At 46.3% G+C, this 25854-nt stretch overlaps 6 protein-coding genes across 6 annotated transcripts; 2 read left to right on the top strand and 4 right to left on the bottom strand.

Annotated features, from left to right (window-relative positions):
- Positions 1 to 1199: 1199 nt before the first annotated feature.
- Positions 1200 to 5731, bottom strand: BHQ10_000994 (uncharacterized protein; the record flags this gene model as incomplete). Its single annotated transcript, XM_040882909.1, has 4 exons — positions 1200 to 2749; positions 2975 to 4463; positions 4527 to 5506; positions 5566 to 5731. 4 exons carry the CDS (start codon positions 5729 to 5731, stop codon positions 1200 to 1202), a joined length of 4185 nt encoding a protein of 1394 aa, XP_040729499.1.
- Positions 5732 to 6379: 648 nt separating this feature from the next.
- Positions 6380 to 11714, top strand: BHQ10_000993 (uncharacterized protein; the record flags this gene model as incomplete). Its single annotated transcript, XM_040882898.1, has 3 exons — positions 6380 to 6507; positions 6581 to 11587; positions 11642 to 11714. 3 exons carry the CDS (start codon positions 6380 to 6382, stop codon positions 11712 to 11714), a joined length of 5208 nt encoding a protein of 1735 aa, XP_040729498.1.
- Positions 11715 to 13187: 1473 nt separating this feature from the next.
- On the top strand, positions 13188 to 14672 carry BHQ10_000992 (uncharacterized protein; the record flags this gene model as incomplete). Its single annotated transcript, XM_040882887.1, has 1 exon — positions 13188 to 14672. The coding sequence occupies one exon, from the start codon at positions 13188 to 13190 to the stop codon at positions 14670 to 14672; it is 1485 nt and encodes a 494-aa protein (XP_040729497.1).
- A 257-nt stretch (positions 14673 to 14929) lies between these two features.
- BHQ10_000991 (uncharacterized protein) lies at positions 14930 to 16281 on the bottom strand (the record flags this gene model as incomplete). The annotated part of the gene is made up of 2 exons (XM_040882876.1): positions 14930 to 15000; positions 15054 to 16281. The coding sequence occupies 2 exons, from the start codon at positions 16279 to 16281 to the stop codon at positions 14930 to 14932; spliced, it is 1299 nt and encodes a 432-aa protein (XP_040729496.1).
- Positions 16282 to 18356: 2075 nt separating this feature from the next.
- BHQ10_000990 (uncharacterized protein) lies at positions 18357 to 19445 on the bottom strand (the record flags this gene model as incomplete). Its single annotated transcript, XM_040882865.1, has 1 exon — positions 18357 to 19445. The coding sequence occupies one exon, from the start codon at positions 19443 to 19445 to the stop codon at positions 18357 to 18359; it is 1089 nt and encodes a 362-aa protein (XP_040729495.1).
- A 4857-nt stretch (positions 19446 to 24302) lies between these two features.
- Positions 24303 to 25839, bottom strand: BHQ10_000989 (uncharacterized protein; the record flags this gene model as incomplete). The annotated part of the gene is made up of 2 exons (XM_040882853.1): positions 24303 to 25690; positions 25740 to 25839. 2 exons carry the CDS (start codon positions 25837 to 25839, stop codon positions 24303 to 24305), a joined length of 1488 nt encoding a protein of 495 aa, XP_040729494.1.
- Positions 25840 to 25854: the final 15 nt, after the last annotated feature.

Raw genomic sequence — 25854 nt, 5'->3', positions numbered from 1 at the left:
TCGTTCTGCATACAAACACCTTCTCCTCTACAACTCAGGCATACCGTTTCGCTATATAAAAAGGACTTTAAGCCTAAACTCGTCGCGATGGCAGAAACTGTTGACTTGAACAGCCTCAGTGAGATCTTGAATCTCCCCTTCCCAGCTCAGACCAAACAAGCTTCGGTTAAGATCAACGGTGTCTTGACAGACGTGCTTTCCATGGGATTCAGTGATAAAATTTTAGTCACTGTATCCCAAGAAGGCAGATTAGCTCACTGGGTAAGTTACTTAGACCTTAGCAACTTATATGAAGACTCATTATATCATTCCAGCTCCATGTCCCGCTTGAGAACAATAATCCAGGAACCGATGGTTTCCATACATTCTCAGAAGGAGACGCAGATAGCAGTCTACTTCCTCTCTCCTCTTTGACTGCCACTACTCTTCTTGGGGGCCATGCTTCTGGACAGGAAACGACGAATCAACTTCTTGCGCGGCAGATTGGCAGTGCCATCGCAACCAAGACTCCGGATGAGAAGAGGGTGTTGCTCGTTGGCCTGGGGCTGAATGCATCTCAGATCGATCGAGATGCATTTTTTGCGATTGTAGATCTTGTTCTGCAATGCATTTGAGGCTTTGCCTAATGAAGGTGAAGCTAATTTTGCTGTCGCTACAGGAGCCTGCTCATCACTAGCTGATGTACGGATTATCGAAAGTACTTTGTGAATGGGCACATAGAAGATGTTGCGGTGCATGCTACATGAGTATGAGAGGCACCAGCACATTACCTTCCGGTAGACTAGGCATGAAAGAAACGGCCTTCCGCCGTGTCAATCGAAAACGTATTGTCCACGGACAATACCCGTCAGGAAACGTCGTTACTGGTCATACCCACGCCTGAGAGCTACCTACATATTACTTAAGGGACCATGCGTGAGGTTCCGGGGAAGAGTGGAACCAAATATTGTGTTATAGTGCAATATAACGTCCTCGTTGCGTTATTCGATTGTGGTCTAAATTTGTGGAGTTCAAGATTTGATATATGTATTATCTCATAATCAGAAAGCAAAGATTTTTCTATACATCTACATGCCCAATTCAAGCTAAATGCAAAAAGCCGCTTTGAAAAATCAGGGTATATACAGCAGATTTGCATCACATCAACATAATTATGTATATCATCAAACATGTAAAACTCTCTGGATATGCGTAGCACATCAATCGTACGCGGCAATCACGCAATGATCCTTAGCGTGCCAAATGCGCCTCTTCCTGGCTCCTCCATCTGCAGGGAATGTGTCCGGTATGAATATTTCATCGATGTCCCTGGTAACATGTGACGTATCTTTGCTCCCTGTCACAGGTTTCATGAGGCGAACTTCCTCCACGCTTGCCCCGATTTCATACTCCCCACGACAGAAAAATATAAGCCCTAGGCTGGCAGCGGTTTTACCCCCGCCAGGTACCACAGGCAACGCACGCTGTAAAGTGCCAGTCCACGCTAGTCTTTTCGAGAGGTCAAGCGCAATGGTGCTGGGCTGGTTACATAAACCCGGCTGGAGTCGGAGTATTGGATGTACGGGTCGCGAAGAGCGATTCTGAATCTCGACTGTGAGTTCAAGGAAGCCATTGGTTTGCGCGGTGTACTTGGAGCTCTTGACCTGGGCCACAGATTGTTGATCATCCGAGGAAGTCAGAGCAAAAGTCACCTCTAGGTCCTCGAGTCGCATTGCATCAACCATTCTTGGAGTAAATCTGACACTGCGGAAGTCAACCGAGCCTTCTCGACCTGTTGATTCTTCCCGCCACGTTCCTCGTAAACGCCTCAATAGTTCCTCACGGAACCAGAATGCTTCTCGAGTTGCCGCTTCAGCTTCAAATGTAAGTTTATTTGCACTGACAACGAATTGTCTTCGCACAGAGTGCAAGATGGGGATAGCAGCATGAGGGTTATCTAAGAAAATCCTGGGAAGTACAAGAATAAATCTCGAGATCTGACCAGGCTGTATGGTGCCTTTGACAGTAACCCAGGACTCGTCTTGATCTTTCTCTCGAAAGACATCAAGGGCAACAGAAAGAGGATTTGGCCATGCGTTGCGTAAATCGAGGACAGCAAGACAATGTGAATCGGAGCTAAGATGAGAGAGGGTAGATGTGATTTGAGCTGTGTGGTTTGCCAACAATGGTGAGGAGTACACCTTATCAACCTGAGATGACATTGATGAGTCCTTGACTTGGTTGTTGAAGAATGAAATGTCACCCGAAAGTGGAACAAGATCACATCGTGCCACTTCAACGCTCGCGTTGACTGTTACGGTGATGGGTATGGATAATTGTCGCGTATAGAAGTATTCGGGAATGGAATCCGGCTTGTCTCCCAGATGACAATAATCGATCTGGACGGCCGCGTCTTGTAGACCAGGTTTACCGAAGACTTCGATAGTGAAAGTTGCTTTCTCCCCAGCTTCAATCGTCACATCATCGGGTTTACTTCCATGGCGTACCCAGCGTAAGGGAGGTTTGGAGGATAACTGGAGGTCGAGCTCATATATTTCGGCCGGGAGGAGATCTTTGTTACTAAGCGCGTTCTGCAACTGCCGGGTGGTTGAATCTTGGAATGTGAAAAAAATGAAACCAACAGCGCACGAGGAAACATTATGTAAAGTGATATCAAAAGTTCTGGTCTCTCCTTCCAGCAGCATCAAAGCAGATTGCGAGAGCGAAGTGGAGTGAACGACAACTGAAGGCTGCGGATGGATGACCTTCACTGAACAGGTATGAGTCTCTGGTCCAATCTTTGAAAGAACTTTTCCGTCCTTTGAAGTGGTTGAACTCCATGATAGTGGTCGTTCGGAAAGTGGCTTTTTAGCAGCTAGGCCGGTGCGTTTGAGCTTAACCTCAGGGGTCGGTTTCCAAGGGAATTGGAATATTGGATATGTCCTGGAACGACAATTTTTGACTTTGATTGTGCAGCCGGTAATGTTGAGCGCACCCACCTCATTGATAATAGCCGGAACCATAACATCGTACAGAGACAACGGGGGTACTATTATGTTGTACGTGCGAGCATCAAGAGTTGTATTGTCACCCTGTAACTGCAGACTTTCGATCTCAAGTTCAAAGTCGTAAGGATTTTGAAGGGTAACCTTGAAACTTGCGAGTTCTTTCGCGATCATTAGAGCCTCGGATGTCTTATAGTCTGTTTTTGCAAATGCATTATACAAAAATGGGTCTTTCTTTGATTTTTCGTCAGCCACAGTTGCGATGCTTACATCTTTTCTCGTTCGGCGAAACAGACGTTTGAATTCCGGAAATTCTAGTAACGTGACTCCACGAACGAGGAAGTCATCCCAGTACTCCGACTCAAGATGAGTGGCGCCCAATTTATGAGCTGCGCCAACGGTCCGCTTTATTGTGTTGAGTAACCGCACCTGTTCGTCGGAGGATAAGATAGGTGGCTTTCGCCCAAATTCAGGAAGCATGAGATGCCCTCTGATGGTCTGAAGCAGTTCGACTGTGTATTGCAGTACGCCTTCAAAATCAGGAAGGGCCTCGCAGAGATTGATTGACACTCTGAGTATGGCAATCTTCAGACTTAAATCACCATATCCGTCAAGAGCCACATGACGAAAAGCGCGTTCGACAATAGATGCAATTGAGTCATATTCCTTCTCATTCATCCCGCTGCCTTTGGCAGAAGAAGGCCTTGACGATAACTCGCTTTTCTTGTGCTCTTGGTAAATGGAAGGCTGAACACCGTATATTTCACCAATCATCGTGAGAAGGGCACGTGTACTTTCCCCCATATCGCCTCGACCTACATCCAATGCATTGATTTCAAAAGCCGCCTCACTTAATGTCGAGAGTCCTGCAGCCGGGTGGATACCTATTTCGGCAGCTCCAATTTTCCTAGCTTCCACCAGCCCAGGAACCATGAGCAAGATTAATTCTCTCAGAACAAGAGCCTTTTTCCGGGGAAGATCGAGGATCGAAAGAACAGATGATATACCAACAAGAATAGGTGCCGCATCGGTGATAGGTAGCTCAACTCCGAGAGAGATAGGCATGGCACGAAACAGAAAGGTTGCAATATCATTCTTTTTCAAGACAGGCGCCCCGCGAGGCCACTCAGTATGTGAAGGCGTGAGGGTTTCATTCATGACGATATGTCTTAGCGCATTGTCGTCAAGGGTACCGGAACGGAGTCGAATTGCACAAAGTACACGTGATAGGCGAATGACTGTTTCTGAAAACACCAAAGGAGGAAGTGGTTCGTCCGTAATCACGGCAGCTCGATTGTAGAGGTGGAGAATATTATTACAAAGGTCGGGCAAAAGGTTCGTAAGATTTTGCAATGATATGAGCCGGTTTCCAGCAGCTGATTGTCCGGAGCCGACTACGTCCGTCACGCTATGCACGGGAGTTGAATGCGACGATTTAGAGCTGGATTTTTCAGCCACAGGATAGCAGATTTGAGGGACCTGATCGTGGCAAATTAATTATCCGCTTCTTTCACTTTCCGCACCATCAACCAAATAGCTTACCTGGAAGTCCATACCGGCCCACCCGAGCATCAAAAGGCACAAGAGAATAGACTCGAGTGCCTTTCCATGCCAAAGGTAATCACTACTCGCCCGGGCCATGGTTGCAGCTTCAACAAGCTCTTTCAATGCATCCGGCCACCTGCCGGTTTGTAAATAAAGCGTACCAACAACTACACCAAGACGACCCTTGATCCTATTCTTAGTACGATCTGCAGCACTAAGGCCCTGAATAGACATTCGATCACGACTGCTCTCCTTTGATTGCGTGCCTGTAGCAGATCGATTTGAAACTTGAATAGATCGAGTGATCTCATCAAAGGTTGTTGGGGAATCATGGCTACCGGGAGCCGGAGAAGATCTACCAGAGCTTGTTGCCGACTGTGAGTCGCCATTTGACACTGGAAACTGAGCTGGCATTGTCATTCTGTGCATGAGTTTGTCTATAGGTCGTGGACGCAGCTCTGGGCCTCTTCGAGGACCCCACGAAGAAGCTTTGGGGGAATCAATAGCTGGTATACTCTGCATAAGCTTCGCAAATCCGTCCATCTCGCCGAGCAATAGAGAAGTTATGTCGCATAAGACCGTCTTGATCGTAGTGGGCCGAGAGAACTGAGGAGCGGGCACCCATATGACGTCGTCCGGACCGCTTATCGACTTTTCAAGACCCTCATAATCAAAAATAAGGAGTTGGTTAACCAAGGCCCTGGGGTTCTGCTCTTTGACCCACGAAAGCTCCCGTTTTAAATCCTCTAACCCACTGGGATTTGGAGGTATGTCTACCCCGCTATTCCTCTTTGCATTTGTCTCCTTCTCCGGGTCTTGATCGTGCTGTAGTTCGGCGCCGTCGGCAATAGCAATCACCACGAGAGGTTCTCGAAATATTTCGAACGGAAACAGCTCGAGATGGGAGGTGGGCGGCACGGAGAATGAAATATTATATAGAATCAATCCATTAGGAAACGCCAGAGGTGTAAACATATCTAAAGCAAAATATTCAGTCAGCTTGTGTATTTCTGACCAGGCGATTGAGGAGTCATACTTCGATTTGGACGTTCATCAGGGCTGATGTCGCCGAGCCGGACGAGTTTTTCGGCTTGTAATCTTGTAGCAAAGCTAAGAAATCTGGATCGCTTGATCCTGCCGACCGGAAGTAGCAATATGTTCAGACGCACTGGGGCGACTGGAGAGAACAGATCAAGGCCCATGGTGGTGGCAGCTGTTCCGCAGTGCGGAGACAGTCTGTGAGGCGCACAGGACTGCTTCCACGAAAGAGCTGTTGTAATTATAAATCATGTGGGATAGCCATAAGAAATGGCCTGAATATTAGCTTGAAGTGGCAGGGKGCCTCTAGAAATTGTCGCAGGTATAGTTCAAGCCAATGACATTGAGCGTGTTGTGTATTGTATGTTGCGGCGTTCCTTCCACAGTCGGATGTTGATTCGTGGTGATACGGAGGTGACAGTTGCTGCCTGAGGCATCAAGTCAGGGGGCCGCGTTATCTGAGAAACCGATAACCCTTATCGACATGACCACGCTTATCTCCGAGGTAACTGACACTCAACAACCAGCTCACTCAATCATCGCCACAGCCTGGCTGCATGCGATACTTTCTATCCGCTTGACCTATATCACAATCTACAAACTTCGTTGTCTAAATTTTGCCGTTGATGGCACCGCCCGTTGGTGTTTGATGGAATGTTTCGGTCTTGTTGATATTCTTCAGGAAGAMCCCGTCCCCGCCACATTCGGAGCTGGTTGTATTTACTCAATAATAAGAAGGCTTCTATCTACTACTTTCTTCTACAAAAATCACCTTGAGAGAAAACAGATCTTTCAAGATCACTACCAGCACCATGGCGCACTCGATAGATTTCAACGCGCTGAAAGCGCGGACCATGGGGTCTAGTAACGATGAGGAGGCTGTTACCGTTGATACTCGAGGTTTGATCTCAAAAGTTCTATCGCGATACTCTGGAAAATGGTGGGTTTTGGTGTTGACTGTTACTCACATTCAAACTGTATTTGATGCCATGCTAATCGTTCGAAATTACTAGGACGGTACTGCGTGAGATGATACAGAACGCCGCTGATGCTTCGGCTACTCGAGTGACCGTCAAGTTCGAGACTCTACCCTCTACCACAGTCCCGCTCCCAAACTCAGCAGACCAAACCGCAACGATAAAGCATGTGATCTCACACCACACCCTTCGGAGGCTTATGATATCGAATAACGGACACGCTTTTACGGAGAAGGACTGGGCTCGACTGAAGAGAATTGCGGACGGCAACCCGGATGAAACAAAAATCGGCGCTTTTGGCGTTGGGTTTTATAGTGTATTCGATGATTGCGAAGAGCCGTTTGTTTCATCTGGCAATGCAGCCATGGCTTTCTACTGGAAGGGAAACTCACTTTTCACCCGGCGATTGGAACTTAGCGGATCGGATGCTTCCACGGATACAACGTTCGTTCTTGATTATCGAAATAACTCCTCGCCCGTTCCCTCATTACTAGAGCTTGCGAAATTTCTTGCTACGAGTCTCACCTTTGTCGGTCTAGAGAATATTGATTTGTGGGTAGACAACTGGAAGCTGCTTGAACTAACCAAGAAAGTCGCGCCGAGCGAGAAAGTCACCATACCTCGAGATGTCGAAACGAAGACCACCGAGGGTCTCATGAAGGTTACTAGTGTCACAAGGGAGGTTGCTCAAGTCGACGCTGCATGGATGAAGATTATTGAATGGAGCCCGCAAACCACTCTTGCTGCTCGTCTGGAAGGCATGCGAGATACAACAACTACGCTTCGCTCGTTTTTCTCCAAATTTACCGGCACATCTATAACTTCTGACAAGCCTCCCACTGAGTCAGTGGAGAGATTGGGGGATGGAGAAGATCTCACCCAAAACCAAAAGGCCTCCGTGTTTTTACATATTAATACCGCTTCTGTCCAGCCATCAATAAGCAGTTCTCTCGCTAGTGAACTAGAAAGAGCGACCCGAAAGCCCCCACCAAAGCGAACGACCATCGCGATCCTCACGCCATCTTATTCGACAGATGACTCTTCCAAGAATTCTAAAATTCTTTCATCAGTGCTACCATCAAAGTCGGGGCGGATCTTTATAGGCTTCCCTACGCACCAAACTACTGGATTAAATGCACATATTTCCGCGCCTTCTGTCATTCCGACGGTTGAGAGGGAAAGCATCGATCTCAATACACGGTACATTAGCAGGTGGAATATTGAGATGCTTAGAGCAGCAGGTATCGTTTGTCGAATTGCGTGGACTGCTGATATGTCATCGATCAAGAACCGGATTGCTTTAAAAAGTGGTCCAAAAGTCCGCAAGGATGATATCATGCCTTTCATTTCCGAAGCCATTCACACAGCTAATCAATTTTCCTTCCGGGAATCTACCCCGTCTGCGACTCTGGGCCAGACTATAGAAGACTCTTTCTGGATGTGCAACAAGAATGCTTCTATTGAAATCCTTTCTACCTGTGGTGTTTTACCGAGTCATCATGTCCGAATTGCGCCAAAAGATCTTAGCTTCATGGATGGCATCCCGTCTCTTCCCGATGCATTGGTGGAAACTGCCAAAGATTTTATCAAAAAGTTGATAGATGTTGGTCTTGTGACAGAAGTGACAGTGTCAGATATCAAGCGGGAACTCGAAAACAGTGCTCTGACTTCCGCCCAACTTGTAGAATTTCTCTCTTGGATTGGAAAGCGTGCTGCCTCTGGTGAACTCGATCAGAAAACCACCTTGTCACTACTCAGTGCAGCTGTTGCCAATGAAGAGCCCTCTGAAGGACAGCCCGGCCGGTTGCTAACATTGAATGGAATCGATTGTTATCTCAATCCCGCACGTATACCTTCTGACTTACCTATACCACCTTCAGTAATCCCTTTCAAGTACACTAAGTCATTGGAGAAACGCCAATTGGATGCTATCGGCTGGRAGGAACTACAAATAGTTCCTTGGCTTCGTTGGCTGGTGGAAAATGCTGGGAATCGAAATGTTTTATCGGTCGAAAAAGATCTTACCCACGCTGCCTCATTTGCCGCTCAAATTCTGCCGGTCTTGTCAAAGCAATGGGACTTGCTCAGCCAGTCCTCCAGACAGACTGTGATTGATTTGTTGCAACCTCAGACAGTCATACCCGTGAAGAAGGGCATGAAAAGACCAGAAGAAGCGTATTTTCCATCAGTACGTCTTTTTGATGACTTGCCAGTGGTTACTGGTCTTTCAGGTGTCAAGGATAAGTTTCTGGCTGCTCTCGGAGTCCGCAAGACAGTCGAGCTTGGTGTTATTTTCGAGAGGCTGCTCAACGAGCCAGATCCGACAGTGTCGACCGAGAGTGTAAAGCCAAAATGGAGCCACGTTGACCTGATCAAGTATCTCACGTCGGTGAGGGACGATATACCTGCCAAAGATATAGAGAGGCTCAAACAAGCTAAGATTTGCCTCGCGGAAAACTCGTCTAGTCGAAAACGGTACAGGATATCTGAGCTGTTTGAACCTCAAGAATCTCATCGGAAGCTAGGCCTCCTAGTAATTGATTGGCATGGAAAGTACCTGTCTCACAGCAAAGAAGCGCAATTTTTGTCAACCTTGGGGCTTAAGCGTCATCCTTCAGCGATCGAAGTCATCGAAATTATGGCAAAGGCAGCGTTGGCTGAAGATACAGCTCTTCAGGCCAAGTCAATGTCATATTTCATTACAGAATATCATGCGAACAAGTATAACCAGGTCAATATGGAAGTAGTGACTATCCCGTTCTTACCAACTGAAGGAAACAAGAAATTAAGCGCACCAAAGGACTGCTTCACTCACGAAGGAGCAGCTTTATTCGGATTTGATATCTTGCGACGTGATCTTCATCCGCATTCAACAATTTTTGGCGTCCGTGAGCATCCTCCTGTGATGGAGTGCGTACAAAGCATTCTCAAGGCTCCACCGAAAACGCCGAGTGAAGCCAGGAGTGTATTTGCTTACATGGCTGTGAGGATTCCGGAATTGAAGGGAGCAGATACAACTCGATTAGGTGACGCTGCTATAATCCCCATTCCTAATGGCACCACGTCAGAGAAAAGACCTGCCATGCGCTATGTTTCTCCGAAGAATTGTTATCTTGGCGATAGCGAAGACTTCAAAGATATCTTCGATTTTGTCCACTTTGGGCAAATGGGAAATCTCTTCTTACAGGCTGTTGGATCAAAACAAGAGCCAACAAAAGTTGAGGTTGCTCAAATGCTGGTCAAAGAACCAGCGAGGATATCTTCTAGGTTCCAGAGTCCTGAGAAATATTTAAATCTGTTGAGAAGCCTTGCCGATAATCTGTCTACATTGAAACGTCACAAGGATCTTTTCCGTGAGATGATGAAAGCACCTTTTCTGCTAGCAAGTAAGGAGCTTCCCGCAGCAGCTTCAAGTGCGGTTGCTAGCAAGTCTACCACAGATGAGGCCAGTGACATCTTTGAAGACGATGAACAAGGTATCAGAGAATGGCGGCTTACCGCAGCGAAGGATGCTGTCATAGTAGATGACTACCAAAGCTACACATTATTTAAAGAACATATTTTCGCGGCACCACAAGAGGAGAGCCTCGAGAAGTTTTATGCAGCACTTGGGACGCCGATCTTGAGCACACTTGTCGAAGAACGCGCGAATTGGGGAGCTAAGTCCTCAGATCAGACGTCCGCGGCCAAGCTACAGAAGATCATCAGTGAACGTACAAGGCTCTTTCTACACGAGCATAGCCCAGATTCTGTCAAGCATGATGCGAAGTGGTTGGAGAAGCACCTCGGCATAGTTGTTGTGCATTCTATATCACTTCGGCGGTCTCTGAAGAACATGGGCGCGACACATAGTCAAAAACGGCATGCAATTGTCACATCTCAGGGAAGCGATCGCACGTTGTGGATTAGTCCTGGAAAGTATGACTTTTACGAAATCAGCCAAGCTCTTGTACATATTCTGCTCGCACGCCCCAAGCTTCATTCGATTCTCACACTGGAAATGTTACTCAAAACTGATTTATATGAGCTACGAGCTCGAGGTTACAACGTTGAGCGCATTCTTAAGAAGAAGCAGCAGGAAGCTCGAATGGCCGAAGACTTGCGGCAGAAAGAATTGGAAGAAGAGAGACGCCGGATTCAGGAACGTGAAGCTGAACGTCTCAAACTTCAAAGTCAGCGCGAAGTGGAGGACAGAAATTCTCAGCAGGAACAACATGCGATGCCGGGAGTGTTCCCAGACTCCCCTTCAAATCAGCGGCACGGTGAGGAAGAGCATACCGGAATTGATCAAGACTTCAACCCACGTGGCTTGTTCTCAAATTTGAGCAAGCGCTTTGGGTTAGATGACAATAATCGGGGACAGAATCCTTTCCAGTCCCTGTTCAAGAACCGTACAACACAGGGAGATGGCGGACCTGGGCCAAGCAGTGAAGTATCGGCTCCGCCTCCGTACTCAGAAACGGACCCTAGGGGTCAAAACCAAGGCTCAAGCTCGAATCCTAACGAACCAAAACCTGTCACCTCACCAATTCAGCTGCACAACAATCTTCTCTCTGCGATTTCTGCTTGTCGACCACATGGTGAATCTGGTGTCTATAGCCGTCCTGCTACTAATCAGGTTAGCGAGACTAAATCCTACTGCGACGAGCGACCAAGCCATGACCTTGAATATGTTGCCACTCTACCATCACGTCTGCATTTCCTAAGCGCGAAGTCAGTCGCTGACCGATCTGCTTTTCTGGCGGAGAACTCTGCAGGCATCAACGCATTTGCCAAAGTACTTGTGGAGTGCGCAAGCGTCTTTTCGGTGAGACTGGAGAGCATCAGCGTGTTCTATGATCCTGCTGGCAAGACTATTGCTTTCAACCGTTCAGGTAGTCTTTTCTGCAATTATCTGTTCTTCAAGCAGCTACATCAGGCCCGATTATCACAGGATCCGATTGGCGGTCGAGCTGATGCCCTCGTGTATTGGTGGGTAATTCTCTGCCATGAATTAGCACATAATTTGGTTGAGGACCATAGCTCCGACCATAGTTTCTACACGTTAGTATCCCATTACCCTTTTCCACGAAGAATATACTGACATTATTGTCACAGAGAGGGATTTGTTACTCAGTACTTTTCGAAAGTTGCAGAAAAGTTACTCACGAACACACCACAACCTTCATGATAGACACATCTTTGATCATTTTGAGCGTTTAGAGCATGACTTTAGATCCAAAACTTGTACAATAACGAAGATATGATCTCAGCTACAATGTACTGTCGTATTTCGAGAACACTTGGGGGGAGAGACTTAGGGCACGGCCAATCATCTGCTCGGGAAGGAACCGGAGGCTCTCTCGGTCTCCGTAGAATCTCCCGCAAAACGGCTATCCATGGAGAAACCTTAAAAATATGGCACCTTTTTTTTTTCTGGCCTGCTCACCCTTTAATTGTATCTATCGTCTTTTCACATATTTAAACATAACGTCTCGCCAGAAATCCTCTCAAGTTAGGAATAACCCTCAACTAGCCGTTATGTCGGTAAATTGATTGGTTCCATGAAAGACTTTTTTGCCCTAAAAACAAGCTTTCCGCCAATCATTTGCCACCTTTCATACTCTCGCCATTGACGAAGTCTTTTCGCATGCGAACAACGAGCTTCGTACTTGGCTTGTTCGCTCTTTGAAGACTCATTAAAATGCATTCTATCGATGTCAGAGCACCATCGGCATCGGTATCTAGCAGGAAAAATGTTTTATATCTAGATGCCTATGACTCATTCTCCAACAATGTCATCTCAATGCTTGAAGAAAATTTGGACGTCAAAGTCACAGTCATAACAGTCGACTCAGAATGGCCCAATGGGAACATGCGGTGTTTCCTGCGTGGCTTTGATGCTGTTGTGCTGGGTCCAGGCCCAGGTCATCCAGAATGTGCATCGGATGTAGGCATCATGAATGATATATGGACTTTGGAAGGAGAGGACTTGATACCAGTGTTGGGGATTTGTCTTGGATTTCAGAGTTTGTGTTTGAGTCAGGGGTTGGCGATCAAGAGACTTCCGTGTCCTTTACATGGTCAAGTGCATCGGATATCTGTCGTGGATAAGGACGTATTTGCTGGTATACAGGATTTCGAGGTGACACTATATCATTCTCTCTACGCTTCGACAGGTTCTGAAACTCTTGCCACTGTGGATATCGATGCCGATATATTATCAGAATCGGGAAATCTTTCGTTACTTGCGAGTTTGTCGGTCGCAGAAGGAGGGTCTGTTCATCGAAGGCTTCCGATGGGTGTGCGTCACAAATCTAAACCATTCTGGGGCTTTCAGTTTCATCCAGAGTCCTGCAAGTCGGACGGAATTGCTTGCAAAAAGCTCCTGCGGAATTGGTGGGCAGCAAGTGTAGAATTCAACCAAACATCAAAACGTGTCATACAACCAATATTGAAGGACGTATTGACATCCGCTCTGAGAATCCCGGATGTCCAAGACAGTATCAGCCATTTTCTCGATCAATTGACTGCAGAGTCCTCAAAAACGTGCTTTCATCGCTCATTACCTCTATACGAATTCTATCCCGAAAATATTTTTGAATTATTCAATACACCAGGTTCCCCTTCGGTCCTGTTCCAGTCGAATGGAAGATTCAGCATTATGTCACTTCCATCTCCCCGAAGTTGGCGACTCGAATACTCTGTTTCCAATAAGAAATTCTTAATTGAACAGCTCGGAGTAACAACAAATACCACTATCCATGAGGACATCTCCGTCGAAACCCTTTGGCAAGTTCTGAAACATGTCATGGATACCAAAAAAGTCATTTCTGGAAAAGGCAGTATCCCTTTCTGGGGCGGTTTTCTGGGCTACTTTTCATATGAGATGGGACTCGCTGGGCTGTCTCATCCCAAGACATCGCCAATTGTGGCATCTCATGTAGAGGATTCAGGCTCTACTCAGAAAAACGAATCCTCCGTCCCAGATACTAGTCTTTTATGGGTTGAGAGAAGTATCGTCATTGATAATGTCTTGCAAACAGCTTTCGTTCAATCTACACGAGAAATCGACAACCAGGCAGGTGGCTGGTTAGACACCATATATCAAAAGATTGAGCAATTTCAATCACGGGCAAGTCAAGTTGTTGACATCAGACACAAATCAGCCGCCTTGGAGCAATATAGTCTTTTGACTTCTGCGGAAAGAGAACTTGTCGATCAACTTCTCCAAGGAAGCACGGTCAAGATCCCTGACGAAACGAGATACAAATCACAGATTGCCGAATGTCAAGAAGAACTGAAGGCCGGCGAGTCATACGAGCTTTGTCTCACTGGGGAGACAACCATTACATTACCAGCAATTTCTGATGCAAGACTACGCAAACTCCGCCCTTGGCTGATATACAAGAAACTAAAAACATACAATCCCGCAGCATTCAGCGCGTATGGAAGCTTGGGCAAAGTAAAGATTGCAAGTAGCAGTCCCGAATGTTTTCTAATTTGGGATCGAACCTCTACTCTGGAAATGAAACCTATGAAAGGGACAGTGCGGAAATCGCCAGGCATGACTTTGGAAAAAGCCAAAGAGATCCTAGCCACTACCAAAGAAATGGCGGAAAATCTCATGATTGCCGATCTGATCCGTCATGATTTATATGGAATCTGCGGCTCGGGAAATGTGCATGTTGAGAAACTTTTGGATGTTGAGGATTATGGGCGTGTATATTCGATGGTTACTCATGTGAAAGGTATAGTTGATCGAACTACGGCAAAAGACACTAAGCATGATAGTATGGCTGCATATGGTTTGACTACACTGCAACGCACCTTACCTCCGGGATCAATGACGGGAGCACCCAAAGAACGATCATGTTTGCACCTCGACAGAATCGAGGGATGGAAACGTGGCATATACTCCGGCGTCATGGGCTTTCTGGACCTGGGTGGCTCGGGCAGTTTTTCGGTTCTGATAAGAACTGCATTCAGCTGTTCAGATCATGAAGATGCAGCGAGCGCGACAAAGCCAGAGGTATGGCGGCTTGGTGCAGGAGGCGCGGTGACTATATTGAGTACTCCGCAAGGGGAGTGGGATGAGATGATAACCAAGTTACGGACTGTGGTTAGCATATTTGAACCAGCCAAGTGATTTTCGATCAAAAAGCCGTTTTTAACAACATGTATCGGAGGAGGGGAATATTCAACATTTGCATAGCGGGCGTTTACGAAGAAAGGTGAATGATTTCGTGGAGCTTTTCTCTAGTATCTTGGTTGGGATATTGTGAATTTTGATTGAATTGTATACCTAGGTATACTTTAGATTCATAAAAGTACATATCATAGCAGAATCTAGGTAAAATGCAAACCTGGTTAACACGAAGCAAAATACATCAATTGATGAACAGATTAGCCTTGTATATCCCTCCTCACCACATTATCAATAGCCTGGGCGACATATGCCACATTCTTCTCGCTAACTATTCATCGAATTAGTATGTATCATGTGAAACGGGGATAACAAATTACTTACATCCACTAACAGAAGCCCTACCAGACTTGAGCAGATAAATATGAAACTCATCCCTCAAGGTCAGAACTTGTTTCAGCGTAAGACCAGTGTAGGAAAACATCCCATTCTGGTTAATGATATGCTCCCATGATCCCGGCGTGTTAAGTCGCTTCAATTCATCATACAGCGCCTGACGCATGCGCTTGATCCTCGAACTCATGACCGTCAAATCATCTTGCCACTGTGCCCGCAGGGTCTCATCTCCGAGAACTCTCTTCACGATCGTACTACCATATCGTGGACCCATGGAGTATTCACCACGAATAATATGACACAAATTCTTGCGCACGAGTTCCGTCTCAGTGGGGTTTGCGCCGTTTGTAACCAGGTGGAAAGCACCAGTCCGATGACCGTAAAGACCGAAATTCTTGGAGAAACTCTGCGCAACACACATTTCGAGCGGGGGACTGAGATTGAAGAAGTATCGTACCGCCCAGGCGTCTTCATCTGCCGACCCAGATGCGAAACCCTGATAAGCCGAGTCGAAGAATGGGAAGAGGCGTTTGCGTTGACACAATTCTGCGATTTTCTTCCATTGCTCCTTTGATGGATCAACGCCTGTCGGGTTGTGCGCGCAGGCATGGAGTAAGATGACATCTCCCTCGACAGCCTCGTTTTCGAGCGCGGCAATAGCGCCGTCGAAGTTGAATGCACATGTCGCGGCGTCAAAGTATGGGTACCCCTTACGCTCTATGCCTTGCAATTCCCAGATCGTGTGGTGATTAGCCCAGGTCGGGATTGAGACCCAGACATGCTTCGGTTTGAAATGATGCGCCAGAAATGCTGCGCCAAGATGGTTTGCGCCTGTGCCTGAAATGCTTTGGACGGATGCAATTCGTTTCTTGGCTTCGAGCTCTTTTCCAACATCTGCGTTGCGCTTGTTGAAGCCAAACATGAGATCGCGCGCATGACCTAAAAAGACTGAGTCACCTTCAATAGGCAAGTATTCATGGCGAGCGGGGTCGTTTTGAGTGTAAAGTTCCTGCTCTACTTGCTCAACTGAGGCTAATGGCCATGGCTGACCTTCTTCAGTGCGGTAGACACCCAGGCTCAGATTTACTTTGTTGGGGTTTGGGTCGGCGACATAGGCGTGGTTGAGACTGAAGATTTCGTCGACGGGGGCATCAGGGAGGTTGGAAAAGGAAGATGCTTTAGGGGTCGACTTGGCCGATTGATCTTGAATGAGCATGTTGACTTATCTTATTGCCAATGCCACAGTATGAGGTCAAGGATTGCCGGTCTAGTTGGTGTCCAGGAGGTGTAGTGGGAAGTATCTTGTGAAACAAAAAGAGGGAAGAAATACCCGCGTGGGCCAAATGGGGAAGAATTGGAAGCGGTACCTATGTTTTCCGTACCTACGAGTCTTACTGTTTGAGTGACTCACGATTATGCCCTCAAACTTGTAGTTGTGACTTGCAGATTTACTGTTATACTGCTTGAATGATTCATGGGGTAATTCATAGCATGAACGCCCTTACTTAGTAAAATACCCTTGACCTTTGGCCATTTTTGCCATCTCATTCGTGGGGGAGAAAAAAGTGAAGAAAAAGTGACCAAATAGCCTGACATTGCCGGCTCCACCCGGGGGCTTATTGCCGCTTATGTTCGGCTGTTTCTCTTGACTTCCAACTTAAACTTCAATTTCTTACAATTGCTCACTATTTACTATTAAACATGATAGACGACTTGTTGCCATTGTCTGGTGCCCTATCGTGAAAAAATCTGAGACGAGGTCAACTAGCGACAGCACTTCCTGATACGGCTATTTTGTTACATTATGCATAAACCCATGCTATAGCCACTGCTTCTAATTGCTGATTAGCGAATGATAGGGCAAATGCCGACATTTCAGATCCATCCTTGCCATGGCCCCCTGCGTCTGGTCAGATGAGTTTCAGAACTTGATCTAAAGTGAGATCACTTGTCAGGTGACGAACGTTGATACAAGCAGGTTTTGCTGGTTATACGCGGCATCTTTTTCTATTACCTCATCTTTGGAGTCATGTTGTCGGAGCGTGTAAATGTCTATTGATACTTAGACTCTATGAATGAAGATTCGGCTACTTAACAGTAACGAAATTACTCGGTTGGCTTCCCTAGATAACCACGACCAGTTGACTAAGCTCATTGATGTCACGAAACCCTCCTAGCTGGCTAAGTAGAAAATCCCTCCACAGTGCTGATTCAGCAATTATTCATTGATGGGAAAGTCAGCCGCTGAAGGTTCAAGCGGCAAGAGCAGCCCAGTAACCCCAATAGCTAGATACAACCCGCAAGAGACAAACAGAGGGACCGGTGAGTCCACATTGCCGTATGTTGCTATACAATATGCTGACAATGACGCTGCTCGGCCACAGGATAGCAAAAGCCCGCATGTTGTGCAACATAATCAGATCCGTTTCTCTTACTGATACTTTTAATGGCTGCTACTGCTTCCAGCTCATGCTCCTGTAGCTTGTACGCGGCCATCACAATCCTTCGGTCAGATCATCAAATGTATTGGCAGATTGATATGAAAAAAAGTTTCGTACCCATCAAGACTCTGGACATGCTGGGTTGTAAGGCCCAGACTAGTACAAGACGCAATCGAACCATGGAAAATGCACAGCTTAGAGCTTACTCGGCGCCTATCATGGTAATACGCAATCGCTTGCTAGACATTTTCTCTATTTTCTTGTTGAAAGGCCGATGCTGTATGAATGTTGCGAAAGTACTGACTGTACGACTTGGACATAATTCAGTTGCACAACATTTGACAGCCACATAGTATAACAATGATACTATTCACTTTGCTCCCTGTCAATGTTCGGCGACGAACACTTGATTTCCTCTCTCGTCCCATCCGGAAACGGGCCGGATTGCCATCTCCTTATCTATGAGCATCAAGCCCTAACTCTAGACCTGACTTCAGCGTTTGAGCCAGGAATGCAAGGATGAATCATCTATCATTCTTTTTAGAGTTTCTAAGCCTGACACTATGTATTATCTATCTCAACCACTCAAAATAGCGTCTTTCGCTACAGCTTTGATTGCTCAGCAGCATTTAATTTCCGTAAAGGTGGCCCTCCTCGACTACCGTCTCCTACCATCAGGGGGGCATTAGATTCTTCAACTTCTTTACGTAGTTTCCACTTTTCACGTATTTCCAACGGGGCTTTACTTTCAAAGCAATCCGCGATATATCGACCCAAGACCGGCAGAAACTTGAATGCGCTGGGAAACAATTAGCACATTCTTCTCGCTCATTAAACTTTTGGTGATCGCTCACTGTCCTGCTCCTCCCGTCGCAACAAATAGACCATCTAATGCGCTGTGGTGGTCAATAATGAAATCACCAGTTGGAGTATCCGTGTACCAGCAGAGACGCCGTCTCATCCATGCACGACCCTCGAGTTTAGGAAAGAATTGTCGGAGTCCGTCTCGGAGTGCTTCATCAGCATCGTCTGGGAGATACCCGGACTTTGCGTTACTGCCTTCTCGCCTCGGCGATGATATAACACGTCCAGTTGTCTCCGAGACTGCCTCCGTTGCATATCCATGGCCATGACGCGCCAATTTGAGGATGTTCGTGCCTGGAGTGGGCGGAAAGCAGAAGACACCGGTAGTCATGTTGATCATGACTGGTGTGTTTTCCAATTCGCGGGCTTCGTCTGGAGTTAGCTTAATAAACCCGACAGGTTGGCCAGAAGCAGATGCAGTGTGGGTTAGGTTGAGCAGTCTGTTTGACCACGCTCCGGTGCATAGGATCACCTGCGATGCTAGGATCGTCCCTCCATTGACCGTATTAACTCCAACTATCCGTGAGCCTTCCTGTCGCAGAGAGTGAACAGTACCCTGTGGCCCTGTAATGAACGATACACCGGCAAGACTGCATTCGCTCGCTAATCGTTGAATACTCTTCTCCGCATCTGCCCATCCTCCGCTAGCATTGTGCGTTGCATATAGGCCAGAAAAGTCAGATGTAATACCGGCATAGAGCTTTTTAACATCGTTAGCGTTGTGGAACACATCAACTTGTCCACCCTGAGACCGAACGTTTTCCATCGACTTGTTCACGTAGACATTCGAGGCGTCCTTCGCGAGCATTACAAACCCTGACTGGTAGAAGAAGTCTGAATATTCTTTCTGCCAGCCTTGGTAGGCTTCCTTCGCCATTCGGGCATATAATGGGTCTGCGTAGTCAAAGCGAATGATCCTTGAGATGTCAACGCTGCTTCCGTCAACTACTGGCGGTACATGGCGATCGAGTATCGTGATGTTATTGTATCCTCGCTTCGAAAGCTCCAAGGCGGTTGAGAGTCCAAAGACGCCAGCGCCAATTATGATAATCTTTTTGTCTTTTGGTATAGGCATCTTGAGGGTCGTTCTGGAAAATGTCGATTCGTTTATTTTGACTTGATCTGCGATGATTCACGACTAATTAAAAAGAAGTCTTGTAAATGTTTTCTGCGGGAAATTTTACTACCTCGACAGGTTCAGAGATCAGGGAATTGTTAACGTAGAAGAAAAAAAGTCTAGGAGGGGATTTGGAGAAAGGAACAAGCTCTATCTCAATGACATGGTATGATCACGGATCCGGGCCGGATTCCGTCCCCAGAGTGGGTACGGAGACAGATACAGTATCAACTTCAGGGATTTTACATTGCGACGGTGAGTCAAAATGAAGATAGGAACGAGGAGAAACATCGGGCTATCGGCTTAAGTGTACAAGTGTAAATAGACAGATGAGATGGGCAATACAAACACCCCGGGAAACTGTTTGTGCAGATGTAGAAAAAATCCGAAACCAAAGCGCAACATCCTGAAGCGTTCTATCATATTTAATCACGAACTCCTTTACCTTTATTCTAGACTTCAAAATGAATCTCTTTTTTTTTTATATATATGGAACCAACCGGTATGCTTACGCAGGAAGATGCTCCGAACAGAAGTCTACCAGCATTATGGTATCGCTCCGATGCCATGTATCAGTTAAAGAGACGAGCGATCCTTTCCAAGTAATGAATCGTGGTATCTCATTAACTTCGTCTTACCAAACCTGATCAATATATTAAGCTCCAGGAGGCAGGGTTCTCGTTCATTCTAGTGAAAGACCGGCAAGGAAACATAAGTGGATTCCACAATATCTATCGACATCGTGCGTATCCGCTTCTGCTGGGAGAGGAGGGCAAGATGAACATACTAGCTTGTAAATACCATGGTATGTCATCTATCTTACCTGTGTAAACTATTGTATGAGTGATCTCAATGTTGATGCAACGAATACTAGGCTGGTCCTATGGGCTCAATGGTAAGCTCGCAGAAGCACTTCGCTATGATGACATTGGGAACATTGAAAAGGAGAAAAACGGACTCTTTCCAGTACACATCCACATCAGAAAAATTGTGTTTCATTTGTCCAACCTGGAAACCTCGGATAAGCCAAGCATCTCATAGGAAGACGATTGTGGTGGTGTTGAAGAGCAGCCTCGGATGCTGCAGTTCGGCTTGTCTGAGTTTGTGTTTGATCATCAATAGGAGATGATAGGAGGTAACAATTGGGAAACATTAGTGAATAACTATGATGAGGTGAGTGCTGAAACCAATCATCTCTTCAGATTATTCTAGATTCTGACAGGAATTGCGGTGCTATCACTGCCCAACTGGTCATACCAACATGATGACCTACTCTGATCTATCAAAATACTGGGTTGAGACCAAAGGAGGCCATTCCAACATTTCGACAACAATAGGCCTGATCGTGAGGGCTTGGGAATCTATAGCACATTCTACTTCCCGAATGCCTCAATAACTGTTTCGTAAGCATACATCAGTCCTTATCGTCCTCATAGCGGCTACTGACGATTTACAATATATCCAGAAAGCACTTCTTCTACATGATGCGCCGTATACCGAAATCAGACTCGCAAACCCTCATGGAGTATGAAGTATGTCAAAGCAAGAACTCTTCAGATGAGAAATTCGGCCTCCGACCGTTACTATATAGAGGATCATTGTGCTTGAAGCTTCTATTAGGGCCCCCTCTGCTTTCAAGATCGAGTGAAAGAGCAAGTGATGAGCCATCGAGCGTTGGAAACAGAGCAAGGGAGGGACCTCTGACCAGCTACACCTGCACCGGTGGTGACTAAGGAATTCCAGGAAGAGGTTGATTTTTGTGATACTTAGGACTGCAAGGCTACAAACAGTGGCAATGGCCCATTATCTTGGTAGTCATCTAGCTATATGAGCAAGTCATATGAAACGAGAGAATGGTGATGAAAGACACCCTTTAAATGAAGCCCTATCAACTACCTAGATGATGACTTATCCAGCATTGAAATTCAACCAATTTTCAATCGCCCTGCCATAATCGTGTGGTTGTAAGAAAGCTGCTTCGGGCGCATCTAGCAGCTCTGGTAGAGGATTGTCCATCAGGTTGGATAGATCAATAGGCGCACTGGGTGAAACATGGTACATATCCAGATCGATTTGCGGTTGCAACTGATCAGGTGGGTATGTTACTGCCTCTTTAGCCACAGTCTTATGTCCTGAAATCCCCGGTACTCCGATAAAATTGAAATCCGGATCTGGTGTGATGCTAGCTGTGATAGAAGCATATGCAGCTTTATCCCTGGCGAGTCCAGGACCGAAAATATCTCCCGGAGCATTAAAGGCTTGGCTGGCATTATTGCATTCAAGTATCTGACTTAGTAGACTGACATTATACAGCCAGTGGCGACCCGAGGTCCGCGTAGGTTGCAAGCTTGGATCTTGGTGCTGTACTTGGCTTGCAGAAATGCTATCCCTTAATTGTTGTAAATTTCGTACCTGTTTCTCGATATGAGGCCATCTCATTGCCATTCGCCGTAGGAATCTCATGCACTTCTCAAACCCCGATTGTGCTTTCTCCCTAAAAGTTAGCTCGTCAACAAAACTGTGCTGCAGATATATTGTCGCAACAACCGCTACACACTGGCCCGACGTGGGATCTGAGATTTCGTACTGTTTTGTTTCGAGCAGGTCAACAAAATACAATATCCAGCCGGTATGCAATGTAATCTGCTCGAATGAGTGTCGCAAAAAGGTCTGCGGCATCGTATGTCGAAAGTTCTTCAGACGCATTGAGAGTAAGAATGGATGATTGAGGATGCAAGGTATGGCATGCCAAACTAGTTGGATAAAGAGCCAGGGGCCCCAATATTCACGTTTCTCCATTATGTCAGCAAGAGATGTACTTGGAAACCCGCTGGCATGTAGTCTGTATTTAAGCGGAGTGCGACTCTCCACCTCAGTATGGCTGAAGGTGACGATTGAGTAGTCTGACTGTGGCGACCATGGAGGAATGGATACTTGGTCAACGTGAGCGCTAGCGTAGATTCTTGCCAATTTCCATACGTCACCCAGGCGAATTGTGCAAGCAATAAGACCATGATCTCCTCTTGTTTCTGAGAATTCCCTCAGTTGTTGCAGGGGAAATCCATATGGCTGATTACCAGGCGCGGTCACACTCAACTGAGAGGGGTCATCTAGCAAGTTGCAAAGCATATGAATGCTCCAATGACATAACTCAATTTCATCTCTCATATCTTCCAAATCTCGCGGAATTTCTGGACAGTTCGGTTTCAAGCTTTTCAGTAAATAGCTAGCAAGCTTTAGATTAGCTCCAGCCCGGGTTGCATTACCAGCTTGAAAAAAAGTTAGTAACAGATAGATAGTAAAATTCAGGACGCATGAATCACAATACCAGTATATTCAATTAGGGTGAGCAAGCATAAGGCTTGCAATGTACTCAACTCGATAGTCCCGTTGGCAACACGGTTCATGACCCGTTTGCGACAGCTTTCCGTTCGAATCTTGATTTGCTGCTCGATATCAGGATCTGTAATCCCTCCATCATTGAACCTTAATGCCAGCGCTTGGATTGCGTCTAGAAGCTCGATATCACGGGCATCGATTGAAGAAGAGAAACTTCGATGGTGGAACAACGGGAGCGGCTGGCAATTACAATAAGTCAGGAAAAGACGCGAGGCAGAAAAAACAGTTTGCTTGGTTCTTCCACATGTTATTGTTAGTTAACGCTAACTTGGGAAATCAGAAAAGAAGGTTCACCGAGTAATGGGTTCATGGAGTGGTGCATTCTCGCTAGGTTCAGAATAAGCTGGCCTCTTCTGAAAGGCTGCTGTTGGAGATGGTATGATAGATCGAACAGATTCCCGACTTTCATAGTCAGCAGAAGTGCTTCCAGTACATGGATAGGGTCGTATCTGCCTACTCAAAGCGATCCATCAAAGCTTCGAGCCTGCTTTCTATGCCAGACATACGTTCCTCCTACATATATATTAGAACCATCTGTTGAAATTGGGACCCGGGAAATGGACAATCCCACCATCTTCTTAGCAAAGTCGGATCCTTCGTCGCCTACATCAGCGTACTCACAACGCTGGCCCAGACGTTCACAATACGAGCAGGCAGGTCGTTCCCCAGGGCACCTTGACTTTTTCCGGCTGGAATCACCACATTTAGAATAGAAACATAAAATCGAGTTACACTGTAGAGCACTTTTGAGTGCGGCACACGACTCACCGGCATGGCTCACAAGCCTGTCTGGCACGCTTCGACGGGCGTGCCTCGTCGGTGGACATGAAGTTTGACTATCGAGTGACTACAACACATGTACTAGAGAATTCAAAGGCCTTGTTGCGTGATTAACTGGAAGTGGTGCGAAGAAAACAAATGAAGTGACATGGTGCTTCTGTTATATGTGGTGTGTAATGAACGGCGCCCTTAACGTTGGGGCCCATTATCCCTTGGAAGCTAAGCCCGGGCTGCCGCTGACTCCCGGCTCTTCTACGCCGTCTTCGGTTATTTTAGGGTTGGGGTTAGGGTGACGAGGGTCAACAGTCACCAATTTGATATCCAGAGAATATTCCTAGGTCATTTTCTAGATGTGGACAATTTCACTATGATGGAGAAGAAATATACTAATCTACAAAATTTGCTTGTGACTGTAGAGGTTAAAAATTGTATCAGTTAATTAGTACCTAGGTATACCATGAACTATGATTCTATCTTGTAAAGTAACAATAATTTCAAAGTATGCTTCCCCTGGCGCAAGGATATCAAAAACACCGTGCCTGACCCTGTTCCAGATCTCAAGCTTTTGGCTATCGAAGTAGCCCTGGAGGCTAGTACCACATAGATCTGATGGCCACCCCTCCCCGTGAAGATCAATCACATGTCACTCGTCCTTTCCCTCCTCCTTTGCTCAGCCTTCTCTCTGTTCTTCCGCCTCCATCCTGCAGCAAACTTGTACTGAATCAGTGGGCCTATCAATGCCAGTACCTGGACAGCAGCACAAATTGTAAACGCCACTCCAACTCCAACACTATTAATCATCGGCATGACAAAGCTCGTACCACCAGCTGCAAACAAACATCTGGCAAGATTCAAGCTGGCACTGGCAGCCGCACTCCTATCATGAAATATGTCCACAAGATAAGTCGTAATGAGAGATTGTGTCGAAACAGTTGCCCATCCGGTTATAAAAGTCGATATAATCGGGACTGCAATATGAACCTTGTGAGCATACTGGATGGTCCAGCCGAAAAGAAGAATGGAAAGACACTGAAGTAGAGAAAAAGTAGGCACAAGCCTGAGACGAGCTTTTTCCAAGGGAAAGTCTTCTTCTTGGCTACTTTCTCTGCGTTCAATATCCAAGGAGGCCTCGTATTTCTCCTTGACACGATGATAATCTTTGTCGAGGATCTTGCCCGTTATTAAGGTTCCAACCATTGATCCAACGCCATTGGCGATGAAGGTTAAGCCGATTTGTATCTCGGTCAGACCATATTGAGTCTTGAAAAGAGATGACATGGCGGTGATGCTCATCTGCCAGCCTGCATAGTACACAGCGAGAAAAATGATGATAGGTGCTGCATGGTTGCTCAAAAGTATTCGTAGCGGTCCTAGGACATCAACATGTTTCTTGGGTGCATGTTGGTTGTCTGATGCTCTCCTTTGCCAATCGACTTGGGTGGTCGTCTGGTAAAATTTCAATGGATATCGTATCAACAGATTTGACGGTAACTGACTCCCATTCTTGACGATGGATCGCAACGTCTCTGGCAGCAAAATAACCAACAAGCAAAGGAACACACCACTATAGATGGTCAACATCCAAAAGATGGCATTCCAGCCCAATGAACCAGCAATTGCGCCTCCGATCACTGGTCCTATGGCCACGGGAACCAGTAGGCCTGCTTGGAAAATCCCCATATACCCTCCTCGATTGGCACGGGTTGTAATGTCTTTAATGACGCCTGAGCCAATTGCAATAGTACTGGCACTTCCCGTACTTTGAAGACATCGCAGAGCTATAAGTGTGGCATAGTTAGTAGTCTCGGCGAGACCGATGCATGCTCCTAGGAAGACGAGGAATGTGCATATATAAGCTGTGCGACGGCCCTTGACATCGGATATTGGGCCCCAAATACTAGGTGCAAGACCTTGGAAAATCAAATATGATGTGACAGTGAGATTGACTAATTCAAGTGAGACATTCAGGTCGGATGCGATTGTTGGTAGGGCCGGAAAATAGATGTTCGATGCGAAGCCGGAGACTATTTTTGTTAACGTTTAATCATACAATTCGAGGCCAGAACAACTTACAGGTTGCAGCTGTCGAGACAATTATGATAATTAGCCACTTCTGTTTTTTATCGAATATGCTGTATGGCGGCTCGTTGATTCCGGGCTCTGGCGACTTCATGGTTAAAGCTGATTC

Source organism: Talaromyces amestolkiae (genome assembly GCF_001896365.1).
Source record: "Talaromyces amestolkiae strain CIB chromosome Unknown scaffold1.1, whole genome shotgun sequence".
Classification (NCBI taxonomy): Eukaryota; Fungi; Ascomycota; class Eurotiomycetes; order Eurotiales; family Trichocomaceae; genus Talaromyces; species Talaromyces amestolkiae.
The sequence above is the reverse complement of the archived record's forward strand: the minus strand, read 5'-3'. Positions and strand labels throughout refer to the sequence as shown.